This window comes from Priapulus caudatus, unplaced genomic scaffold (assembly GCF_000485595.1).
Source record: "Priapulus caudatus unplaced genomic scaffold, Priapulus_caudatus-5.0.1 Scaffold1038, whole genome shotgun sequence".
In the NCBI taxonomy this organism is placed as follows: Eukaryota; Metazoa; Priapulida; class Priapulimorpha; order Priapulimorphida; family Priapulidae; genus Priapulus; species Priapulus caudatus.
The window spans coordinates 7,525-19,986 of record NW_014578099.1 but is presented as its reverse complement, the minus strand read 5'-3'; the positions used below and the strand labels follow the sequence as shown (position 1 = coordinate 19,986).

Below are 12,462 nucleotides of genomic sequence, written 5' to 3'. Positions count from 1 at the left end.
TTGACAATAACATGTTTTAAAATTAATTTTCATGCGACCGGTGACTGTCAGAGACGACTAACCTAATAGGTTATTTATACATATACATGTGGTATATCATATATACATTTTAGTGAGGTTACTTCCATGTACCTAGTTTTTATTTTGCGTAAAATAAAGAAACTAGGAAGTGAATCGCTATTATAATATTGCAGAATCATGAAAATTAGCGGCCATTTTGGATTTATGCAAATTAGGGAGATTTGCGTTAAAGGATTTCTTAGGAGTTTAATTTAAACAAGATACGATCAGGAAAGTTACGTCTATTATAAGATAAGTCAATTATATAGATTATGTAGATAAGTCAATGATGTGATAAGAAAGGGAATCATGACCGCTATCTAAGATGATGTCGTTGCTGTTTGAATAGCACATTTGACTAGCGTATATATGTGTACTGCGATAGATGTTTGGAGTTAGTTAACAGCACGTTTAATTTGTCGTTCCCTGCTATATTGGCCTCTGTGTCTGTATTTTCCCGCCAACACTTTAAATGTGGCTATTGGGTCATGGACATAACATCTAAGAAATTTGAGGCAACGTAAATGCCATGAAGCAACAGAAGAATATCTGAACATATAACGCTGGATTGGTTCTTTGCCAAGAAACTCATTAACGAGTTTCACAATCGTGTTATATTTAACATTAGGGTTTCCTACACAGCACGAGCTCACCCAACCTACATATAGAGCATGTGGCCAGAGTGGCTTGAGACGAGGGCCGGAGAGTTAGCGTCATCTAGCGAAAGTTGCACGCCTCGCATCAACTTTTTCCTGTTTGTGCACGTGTGCATGATTCCAGCTGTAAGTGAATCCACCACGAATGTCACCAACTAACCTAATTTTCCGTTCTAATACAACTTATGCACACAGGTACACACAGGTAACAGCTCTGTACGCCAGCTGCCAGCCACTCCCACACGGTCTACAAACGAGGTCCCACTGTAAGGAACATTTAGGTACACACAGGTACACACTGGCAACAGCTGCACCATACACTACACACACGGCACCTGTACTATCAGGAGTGAATAATAATAGATCCATTATTATTCACTCCTGGTACTATGTAGCATAGAAGCATTAACAACATTACCCACAATATGTTATAAAGTTATTACACGAGTTTTGAACACAAGCAAATCCGCAACTACAATTACCAACCAATCATAAATCATTACCAATCACCCCCCCCCCCCAGGTCCAATCGCAAAACATTTACGTCGGTGACGACGGTGCTGGCACCCGCCGGCATGTCGTAGCTCCACCCGTGCTGGCACGGCACGACCGTCCGGTCGTCGCTGTCATTGAGCGCTCCGCGGTACATCGAGCATCGTGCGAACGCCACCTCCCCGTCGCGCATCTCTCTCGGGATGCTCGCGTTCTTGCACTCGTCCGCGTCGAGGTGCGCGAGCGCGGGCGCGCTGCACCAGTGGTCGGGCGTGGCCGCGATGAACGTCGTCGCGACGTTCTGCAGCGACAGCGCGATGCCGAAGACGCACGTCACGATGACGGGCCGCACGTGCCAGCGTCCGAGGCTGCCCACCGCCTCCAGCACCGAGTCAAAGTCCCGCGTCGTCGTCAGCGGCTCCACGCCCGCAGAGAAGTGTACGTCTTCGTCCGCGTCGTCGGAATCCTCTGCCAGGAGGCGCTTTATTTCTGCCGTGGGCTGCATCGCGCGCGTCCTGCCGTTGATCGTGCGACGTTCACTTGCTGTTCCACAGACGTGCACTTGTTGTTCTATGGGTGTTCATTTGTTGCTCTACAGGCTCTCACTTGTTGTTCCATGAGTGTTTACTTGTTGTTCTACAGGCGCTCACTTGTTGTTCCATGGGTGTTTACTTGTTGTTCTACAGGCATTCATTTGTTGTTCAACAGTCATTCACTTGTTGTTCTACAGGCGTTCACTTGTTCTTATACAGACATATTCACTTGTTGTTCTACATGCATTTACTTGCATGTTGTTCTACATCTACAGGCATTCACTTGTTGTTCTACTGGCGTTGTGTCATTGGGAACAACAGACTCTCCCAGTGTGATGTGCACTTGCTGTTCTCATCGAGTCCCATGATTGTCAACACCGCCGGCCGGCTTTGTAAAATAAAATATTTATTAAATCATTACATGTTTATTGTACCATTAATTTTTACACAATGTGTGCTGTAAATTGTAATATACATAGATTTACTACATTTTATTTAGTACGAGCGACAAAACATCGTGAATTTGTGATCTATGTGGGCGGGCCATTCGAAGTGAGTGTCAGAGAGACATCACTATAGACTATTAAATTATGCCCTAGGTTTTATAATTTGACTCTATTCTTGGCTACACCTAGCTCTAGTACTATAGCCCGCGTACAGTTGCCGCAGGCCTGCGGCAACAGTACGCGAGCTATAGTACTAGAGCTAGGCTACACCATAATCCTCAGGATCCTACCAAATCATGGGCTGGACTTGCCCTGAGAACAATATATACATGTATATCAAGAGTTAATAAAGACAAAGGATCGAGTTTGACACGTATTTGGTACGGATTTCCCTACATTTTGTCGCACGAGTTCGATGTGAATAAAAAAACAAATGTATACAAACATGAGCTTCTTTTGTTTACTGGTCCTTATTCTATCTTCCGGTAGTATTACAAACCGCGTAGCTTCCTTCGTTTTGACATAAATCGTACTTTTGCACGACATGCTTTTCACGTTATTTACTGTCGTGTGGCGAGGCCAAGCAGTAAATTTGCATACACAGCAACTTGAAGAAGGCGCGGCAAGGCTTTTAGGCCGTAGTCTAGCCTAGTGCAGAAAATGCAATTAGAAATTGAGTTACGTTGCACCCATGCTGGGTTTAAAAATTAAAACTATTTTACATTGAAACTATAGTTAGAATGCCTTGTTTTTATGGTTGAATCCTGCAGCTTTTTTAAATAAACGCTGCTCTGGTAAAACATCTGAACTACTTCACCTGCGGAGGAATGATGTGTATGAATCTAGGGCGATTAAATTGATGCTCCAGCTGATTGTAGCTTTTCGCACGTGTTTTGCATAGCAACCGTTACTATGCAATTGCAGGCAAACGTATGTGTTTACATGCACCTATACCTTACTTGTCATGACCATCTGTATGTGATAAAGGTGAGAGTTAACGTCGTCATCACTCGGCTTTGTTAGCCGAACAAAAACTTCTTCGGGAGATAACGTACGGGAGACGCGATACCTGTCGCGCCTCCTTCAGGTTGCTGTGTGTGCGAATTTACCGCTTGGCCTCGCCACACGACAGTAAATACGGGCTCTAGTTACTATTACTTATTGATATATCTATATAACTATTACTTATATATACTATAGACTATATACTATATATATACTATATACTATGGTGGCCCAAATGGCTATCATCACTCAAGGGTGCATGACCATCACAAGTAGGTGCGCATCCCGCGATGAGGGGGTGTGGGTGGGGGTGCTTACCACGTAACCACGGTTCGGTGTCATAGATGACATGCGAATTGTTGACGGTGTACGGCTCCCAATAACCAGGTATGAGAAGGCTCAGAAAGGTGCTGTTGTTAATGGTGAAGCAGACTGCAGACGACAGCGGTGTGAATCGGGTCCAGCAGTTTACCGGGCGACACAAATGTTGAGCGCGTATTCTAACCATCATAACTAAATAGGCGTATCAGGCAATAAGTTGTGTTGGGTGTGTGTGGGCCTGCTGTGTGTGTGTGTGTGTGTGGGTGTGTGTTGTGTGTGTGTGTGTTGTGTTGTGTGTGTTGAATGTCGGTTGTGTGTGGTGTGTGTGTGTGTGTGTGTGTGTGTGCCTGTGTGTGGGTGTTGTATTTGTGTGTGTGTGTGTGCGGTGTGGTGTGTGTTTTTGATGTGTGTGTAGTGTGGTGTGGGTCTCGTGTGCTGTCTGTGTGTGTATGTGCGTGCGTCGCGTGCCTCCGTGCGTGCGTCGCGTGCGGTGCGTGGTGAGTGCGTGCGTGCGTGCGCGCGTGGGCTGGTGGTGTGTGTTTGTCGCATTGCGTGTGCGTGCTGCCTGGCGTGTGCTGCGGTGTGCGTTTGGTCGTGGGCGCGCGTGTGTTGTGTGTGTGTTAGGTCGTGGCTGTGCGCGCGCGTTTGCGTCATGGCGTGTGCGTGTGTCGTGTGGCGCGCGCTCGCGCGGCGTGTGTTGTGTGTGTTGGGTGCGGTGCGCGCGCGTTGCGTGTGCGCCGCCGTTGCGTGTGCGGCGTGCGCGTGTTTGCGCTCGTGCGCTGTGCGGGGTGCGTGTGCGCGGTGCTGTGCGTCTGTGGTCTGTGCCCCATGTGTCTGGCTGTCATAGTGCTAACGAGGCAGAGGCCGCGTCGTCGTGCGGATGGGTGAGTGGGAGAGTGCGGCGGAGGGAGAGACGAGGGGGCGGAGACTATATATTACGAGAGAGAGGAGATGCGGCACAGCAGTAAGAGGTTGATACACGGATGGATAAGATTGGCAAGTGTGATGAAGGCCAAGCAGCTAGCGGAGGAGAGCGCTCCACGCAGTGAGAGAGTGGGGAGATATATGCAGCGGGAGGAGTAGCGCGCCGATGGATAGAGGCGGGCGATGAAGAGGGAGAGGGCGGAAAAAGAGGAGGTGGTGATGAGAGGCGGGGGCGATGCATAGGATACAGTCATGAGTCTGTGACGACACGCGAATAGAAGTTGCACAGTAAAAGACTTCCTTTTTTACATATATATGCATCATAGAATGCATATTGGGGTCATATACTACTCACGGCAGGTCGTATCCAATATCCCGCATCGCTATTCCTCTGTGCGAGACCATTGAGTTGAACAGACAAATTGCCCGCTGATGGATGCATTTCATATCAAGTATTCGGTCATGTTGGACTGAAATTGCAATATATCGGCAATATAGTATATCAGGAGGGTATATGTAATTGGCTATTGCATGTAATGTATGTATATGTAATGTATTGTAATGTAATTAAGTATATATGGAGTAATTCTAGGGGTTAATAATGACAACGGATGTCATTATACCCTGGTTATATGGAATGTAGTGTGTATTAGAAGAAATTGGTGTTGGGTTGACATTTCGTGGGGTTCGAGTTACGCTGAGATCATGCCACGGATGCACAACAGCGAAAGTTGTGCTAGGGTGAACTTTCGCTAGCTGACGCTACTCTGCCGATCTGTCTCAAGCATTGGCGCACATTGCCGCTATAGTGTAGGTTCGGTGAGTCGTTGCTGGTGTTAGGAAACCTTGTTAAATACACGAATTGTGAATCGTTAATGAGTTTCTTGGCAAAGACCAATCCAGCGTTTATGTGCTCAGTTTCTTTTCTGTTGCGTTCCTGGCTTTCGTTGCCTTAGTTCTTAGGTGTTATGTCATAGCCGAATAGCCACATTTAAAGTGTTGGCGGGAATACAGACACAGGGCCAAATAGAGAAGCGACAACGTTGCTGGTTAACTACTCAAAACTCTATCGCGCTCACATATATCGCTGTCAAGTGCTTATTCAACAGCAACGACGTCCTCTTAGATAGCGGTCTGTTCTCGTTCTTTCCATCATGACTTACGTATGATCTATATATTGGACTTTATCTTATAATAGACGTAACTTTCCTGGGATCGTATCTTGTTTGACATCGAAGTCTAGATGCCTCCCCACGCAATCTTCCGATTTTGCATAAGCCAAAATGGCCGCTTATTTGCATGATTCTGCAATACTGTATATTAGCGATTCATTCCTAGTTTCTTTAGTTTACGCCAATAAAACTACGGTACTGAAGTAACCTCAACAATAGTATATATGCTATCCCAATGGAGTATGTTATAATAACCTATTAGGTTTAGTCGTCTTGACAGTCACGGTTCGCTGAAAGATTATTTTAAGACATGTTATGTCACAACATGCACGCGGACAATGGAGGCGACATCGCTTTTCCGTTATAGCTCATATGGTAATATCCACCCGGGACGTTGTTATCCTTTACACTTAACTGTGTGCGCGATATCTCAGGGTAATGCTCATATCTAGCCTCTAGTTAAGAACCGCGCTCATAAACGCCGCAGACTATAAAAATGTCCATGAGAAGACAGGATATGAGGTAACCTATTGGTCCAAACCTGTTCTTCTTTATGTCGGTCTCTCGATTTGCAGCCAGATAATTATGACAGGTCGTATAAGGTTATGGTCCTTTCCCAAAGTCAGGTGGGTTGGACACTGACAGTTAGGATAATTACACAGCAAAACCCCGACGTTTATACTAATAGGAAAACGGCTAGAGTGGCAGTCCTCATCAGTATGGTGGGTCGAGTATGCCGTGTTGAAGGAGCAAAGTCTGTGCACTACGATAGCGTGAGGCTCAAGCTACCACTAGGAGCGCTAATGTCTCGCTGCATGTATGCTAGTCAGTTCATTCATGTGCGCGGGTCTATGCGATCTCAAAGAAAACAACAAGCAAAGGTGAGTATGTACTTTCACTTCAAATCGATACGTTCAATAAAATAATATTCCTTTTGGCATACACTGGACAAACTCTCGCTCTCTCTTCTACGTGTGTGTGCGTTTGCATCTCTCTCACACACTCTCTCTCTCTCTTCTTCTCTCTCTCCGCTCTCTCTCTCTCTCTCTCTCTCTCTCTCTCTCTTCTTCTCTCTCTCTACTCTCTCCTCTCTCTCTCTCTCTCTCTCTCTTTCTCTCTCTCTCTCTCTCTCTCGTCTCTGATCTCTCGCTCTCTTCGGCTCTCTCGTCTCTCTCTCTCTCTTCTCTTTTCTCTCTCGCTCTCTCTCTCTCTCTCTCTCTCTCTCTCTCTCTCTCATCTCTGCTGGCTGGTGGAAAACAAGCACTGTGATGATCATGTGTGTTCACGAACTGATGTGTGCTTGGTGTAGTGCAGTCTCGGAAATGTGGTGGCTCTGGTATGTGTATGCCGCGACCGTGACGTGCTGCTGCGTGCGTGGTGTGTAACCTGTGGGGTGGGTTCGCGTCGCGCGCAAAAGTGTGAGTATGTTACTTTGTCACTTCAATCGGATACGTTCAGATAATATTATTTTCAGTTTATTTTTGGCACTACACTGCGACAAACTCTCGCTCTCTCGGTTCTAACGTGTGTTCGCGTTGTGCATCTCTCTCCACACATCTCTCTCTCCTCTCTCTCTTTGTTCTCTCTCTCTCTATCTTCTCTCCTCTCTCAATTCTCTTCTCTCTCTCTCTCTCTCTCAGCGGGTCCTCACCCAGATACGTCTCTCTCTCTCTCTTAACTAATCTTTTTCTCTCTCTCTCATCTCCTCTCTCTCTCTCTCTGCTCTCATCTCTCTCTCTCTCTCCCCTCTCTCTCTCTCTCTCTCTCTCTCTCTCTCTCTCTCTCTCTCTTCTCTCTCTCTCCTCTCCTCTCTCTCTCTCTTCCCTCCTAATGTGGTTGTGTGGGTGCTGTGTATGTGTGGGTTTGTGTGGTGGTGGGTGTTGTGTGTGTGTGTGGTTGCTCAGGATGGGTGTGTGTTTTTGCTGAGTGTGCCGTTGCGGGTGGGGCGTGTGCTGTCTGACGCGCTGAGCGTCACGACGAGCCGTGTGGGCACCCTTGTGTGTGGAGGGTGTTGATTGTGTTTGTGGGGTGGTTGGTGGGGTGTGAGGGTCGGCGGGCGGGGGCGTTGCCGGGGGTGCGGGGTGGCGCAGGGGGAATTAAAGAAACTATTCCTCGATGATGTTATGCCCACTTTTACGACCAGGCCAGCTTAAGATGTAATTTTAATCATTAAAATGACAAACGGTATTTTCTTGTGAATTGACCGAGTAGCTAGTGGCCAGATTAATGTCATCCTCTGGCAATGCCAGCCCACATGCTCAGATAAGTGTGCCTGTGTAATGACAAGCATGTTGCAGCTATCCACACCAGGGACTGCCCTTCATGTTAGCAAAACAGAAGAGGCAGTTTCTACTGCTGTTAGCATGTCAAGCTGTCAGATCAATCGAAGAACCTTTATGTAGAAGTATTACTATATATTTATTTATTTATACTATATTTTATTTATGGCTACAAACCAAATAATGGCAATCTTATTTCATTCCCATCTCCATTTTGTCCCATATTGATACTGCCTTAATCACAACACATTTAATTTTGATCGTAAGTTTGATAATCTGCGGGAATATGTTTGCTTGGGCCTGTGTCAGGTCGAGGCCAACTATTCTGCACAAAGCAAAAGATTTTGATTCAATTCTTTGGCATAGATTTTGGTTTTTAAATGAGTTCTGCTACTGAAGTATAGCGCATTACTGAGATTCAAGTTCTGATGGGTTTGACCTACTTGCAAGGAATCACTGGCATGACGGTCACATGGTGAAGGATACTTTAGAGCGGCCGACAAAGCCTGCTACACTTGTTCGCAGGTGCAGTACAGAAGGTCCGGCACGGCGGAATGAAAAACGGCAACGCATCTCTGTCTAGTGTTGCTTGCTGCGTGTCCTGTCGCCAAAATCGCATGTCAGTGTCTTAAGAGTCGAGAGCTGATTCGTGCGCCTGAATATTGTTCCAACTGCGCAACGTGAGCAGTATTAGATTGGATGTCAGAGTATGGACATTTGCCCTACCATGAAATCTTAACAAAAGATTTTTGGCATCGGTGTACACTCTGCTCTTTGAGCCACCCCCCCCACCACCAACGCTTCATAGGATAACCATTAGATGCGAGTGTTGGTTCTTGGCAGTATAAGTACTGGCCCCAGCAGAAATGGGCATAAATGGTGTTAGTTTGCAATTGAAATATCACACATTAGCACAGCACAGCAATTAGAGAATTTCATTGGTAGAACATTACGCTATCATATTTCTTTCATTTGCATAAACACAATTTAGCTTGTAATTATCCACGAATTACATTCTATACGCATAAGTTTTTCATTGAAAATTTTTTTTTAATAAAACTTAGCTTAGCATAAAGTACTTTAAAATGTTTTATTTATTATTTTATTCAATTTATGATTATCTTAAAAAAATAGCGGCTCGAGCAGACAATGCGCATGCTGAATGAGTGACTTGTAATGCACCTATTGTGACATGGAATAATGTACATGTAATGTACACTGTTTCCTTCACCCCTCGGATTGTAACCAATGATGCCAATGCTCCATGTTTACTGAAGCTGTGCATTATATTCTAAAGAAAAATCATCCGGATTCATGAGAGGCAGAAATATAGTAGTAAAGTAGGTTGCGGCTTGTGCGTGCAGTCGGGGCGTCCGCGGGCGGGCGGGGGCGGGGGGCGGTGGAGCGCGCGCGCTCCTCACCTAACGTGTGTAGTTCCACACTATTGACAGGGCCTGCTTGCTCGAAGGAAGCTGCCACGCATACCTCTGCCTCTCAACACGAGGAGTGCGCCTACCTCTGGTCACCATGATGCCCGATTGAATGGAAAGGACGAAGCCGTGACACACACACTTCTAGGGGCTCCACCTGCATCCTCGGACGATGACCGGGATACGCACCGAGCCGCGAGCAGGGTTCTCTTTTATTAAGAGGCTCTTCAACACGCGCCACCTATAGCAAAGGGTTTTATTCGTCAGATAACATAACTGGTGCTCCGCCTTTCTTTTCTGGCAACTGGTGCACAACAGTGACAGCACTTGCTGTGTGTTGTGCGACTAGACACTCCTTGAGCGCGAGCTTCTTTTATACATCTATGTGTGTGGGTGGTGGCTGTGTGCGCTGTGGTGCGTTCAATGGTGTGCTGTAGTGCTACTCTCACTCACTTCTTCTCTCTCTCTCTCTGCTCTGCTTGCTCGTCGTCCTCGCTGGCTGCGTTTCGTCTCTCGTTGCCGTCTCTCTCTCTCTCATCTCTCTCTCTCTCGCTCGCATCCTTCTCTCTCTCTCTCTCTCTCTCTCTCCTCATCTCTCTCGTCTCTCTCTCTTCTCCTCTCTACTCCTCATCTATCTCTTCGTCTCTCTTCGTCTCTCTTCTCCCTCTCTCTTTTCTCGTCAACGCGTCTCTGCTTCTTCTCCTCGTTTCGGTCTCGTCTCTTCCTTTCTTTCTGTTCGCTCTTTCTCTCTTTTTTGCGGCTTTCTTTTCGCTCTCTCTCGCGCTTCTCGTCGATCTGCAGCTCTGTCGTCGCTGCTGCGGTGGGGTCGGTTGGTTGGTGCGGTGTGACGGTGTTGTGTTGTGTGGGGTGATGTGGGCGCCGGCTTTTCGGGTGGCCCAAGGGTGGTTCGGCGGGTGCTTGTCGGGTGGTGTGTCTCGCGTGTGCGTGCGTGGCCGGAGTCGTGCGCTGTGCATGTGTCTTTGGGTGGTGTATATGTATTCTCTGTGTACAGTGCGCGTTGTCAGTTTGATTGTTGTGAGCATGGCGGGGGTCCCGCGTGTAGCGCCGTTGTTCGAGTGATTCTGCAAGGAGTAGCACCGGCCCGTGTGGGGTGGGGGCTGGTGTGTGGTTGCTGTCTCTGCTTCGTAGGTTTTGATACTTCTTGTTCGCGCCTGAGGTTTTGTCTCAGTTGTTGTGTCCTCCTGCACGTTTGTGTTTAGCGATGTTGCCGTGTTTGGTGATGTTTCTAATGCGATTGTTTCTGATGCGGGTGTGCGGTTCGTAGTGCGTGCTGTGCGGGTTGCGATGTAGTGTATCGGTTATAGCTGTTTAGTGTGCGTTATGTTTGATATCAATATGATTGATATATGACATACATGCACAAGGTGTGGGCGTTTTGAGTGAGGGGGTGCGGTAGTGATACGTGGGTGTTGGGTGGGGGTAGTACGTGGGATCAGGGTGATGTAGTGGGAGGTGTATGGCTAGCGGATAGTATATTAGTATAACAAATATATCAGTATTGCATACTAGACGTGAGTCGGGTTGGGAAATATGGGGACCAGTTCCCCGTAGCGGTTGGAGCATGCGTGCTCGAGAATGTGATTGCGCGTCTTGGCGGCGTCGTGACCGTGCGTGCGGGCCGCGGTGGGCCGTGGTTGCTTTGTGGGCTTCCGCGGGCTGTGTGATAGGACCGGCATGCTTGGCTAATGTTTATGTACTGCTTCGTGTTGGACATGAAGGTGCGCTTGAGGTGGGTGAGGGGTAAGAGTATGACCTCAGTCTGGGGGTGGAGTGACAGTGGCTGTCTCTCACGTCTTCAGCATCGAGGGGCGTGGAGGGTTGCTTCTTCAACTCATGGCAGCATTCCATCCGGGCCCGGAGAGCGGGCAACCGGAGTATGTGTGCCCCACCAAGGACAAGTGGTGCATGATCTCTCTCTCTCTCCTCTCTCCCTCTTTCTCTTGTGCTCTGTGATGCTATCTGTCTCCCTCCTGTGGGTGCAGTGTAGCGTGGTCATGCCCTTGATACTAGTCGGTCCTTTCTCTTGGTGTCATTTCTACTCTCTCCTCTAGTCTGTCTCATCTTCTCGGGTGGGCATATCGTCGTCTGCTCTCGTCTTGCCTCTCTCTCTGTGTGTGGTCTAATCTCGGGCTGGTTCTCGGGTCTCTCTTCTGGACCAGGCGGCAGAGGGAGAAGGGAGGGTTTAAGTAAAGGAAGAAAACCAAAAAAACGACAATGGGTCCTGTTGGAATAAGCCCCAGGCGGTCACGGTCCTGCCTGCTGTTTTCTCTCTCTCTCTCTCGGTCTCTCTCTTCTCTCTGTCGACTGTCTCTCTGTAATCTCTCTGCTTCTCTCCTGTCTCTCTGTGCTCTCTCTCTTCTCTTTGTCCTCTCTCCTCTCTCGCTCCTTTATATATGCATAATCTAGATCGAGGTTAGTGATTTTTATTCACTCCTGAATATAAATATATTTACCTATTGTACATGAATTGGCAATTCCCATATTCATAGCAGATCTTCGAATAGATGCCATATCGGTGGTTGCGTTTTTATTATTACTCACACTACCAGTTAAGTTAGCATAACATTTCATTTCCTAGGCTTAGCGCTCTCAAAGATAGTCAGAGTTCATCAATTCTAATGCACTATCGACCATGCGTAAAAACACCAAGTCATTACAAAACCACTATGTTGAGTGATTTAAACTGCTATTGTGTGAATTATTGCATAATGTCCTGTGTATTTCATCATCTGCTGTATCTGCATCACCATAGCTGTATATCACTCACCTGTGTTCTCTTACCTGGCAGGATATCTATTTCAATTGATGCACCTGAGGGTGAAGCCCTTCGATCCTGCTCAGATTGACATTCTGAGCTGCTGGTTGGCGGCGAGACATGACTCGTAAGTACGAACAACATGTAGCTTATCCATCTATTCCTGTTCAGTTGAATCATGCAGCAACGGCATCAACTCTTGGACATATTACCTCGGCATCAATGGTCAGCGGGCGACTGTTGGAAGAGGTGTTAGCAGTTAGATATGATAATTAGAGGAAGAGAGGTGCCGCCAAGCCGGTGGGCCCCCCGGGTTGCAGTGATGTAGAGATACTGATTTACTTGTCAAGCGCCATCAATCTCTGCCC

The 12,462-nt window shown here is 47.2% G+C and overlaps 1 protein-coding gene across 2 annotated transcripts in view; it reads right to left on the bottom strand.

Annotated features, from left to right (window-relative positions):
- Positions 1-2,125, bottom strand: part of LOC106815084 (organic cation transporter protein-like) — a 14,012-nt gene extending 11,887 nt beyond the window's left edge. For both annotated transcript variants that reach the window (XM_014819508.1, XM_014819509.1), the window contains exon 1: positions 1,261-2,125. In XM_014819508.1, coding sequence (XP_014674994.1) covers positions 1,261-1,713 — 453 coding nt within the window. In that variant the 5' untranslated portion in view covers positions 1,714-2,125. The remainder of the gene's footprint in view (positions 1-1,260) is intronic.
- Positions 2,126-12,462: the final 10,337 nt, after the last annotated feature.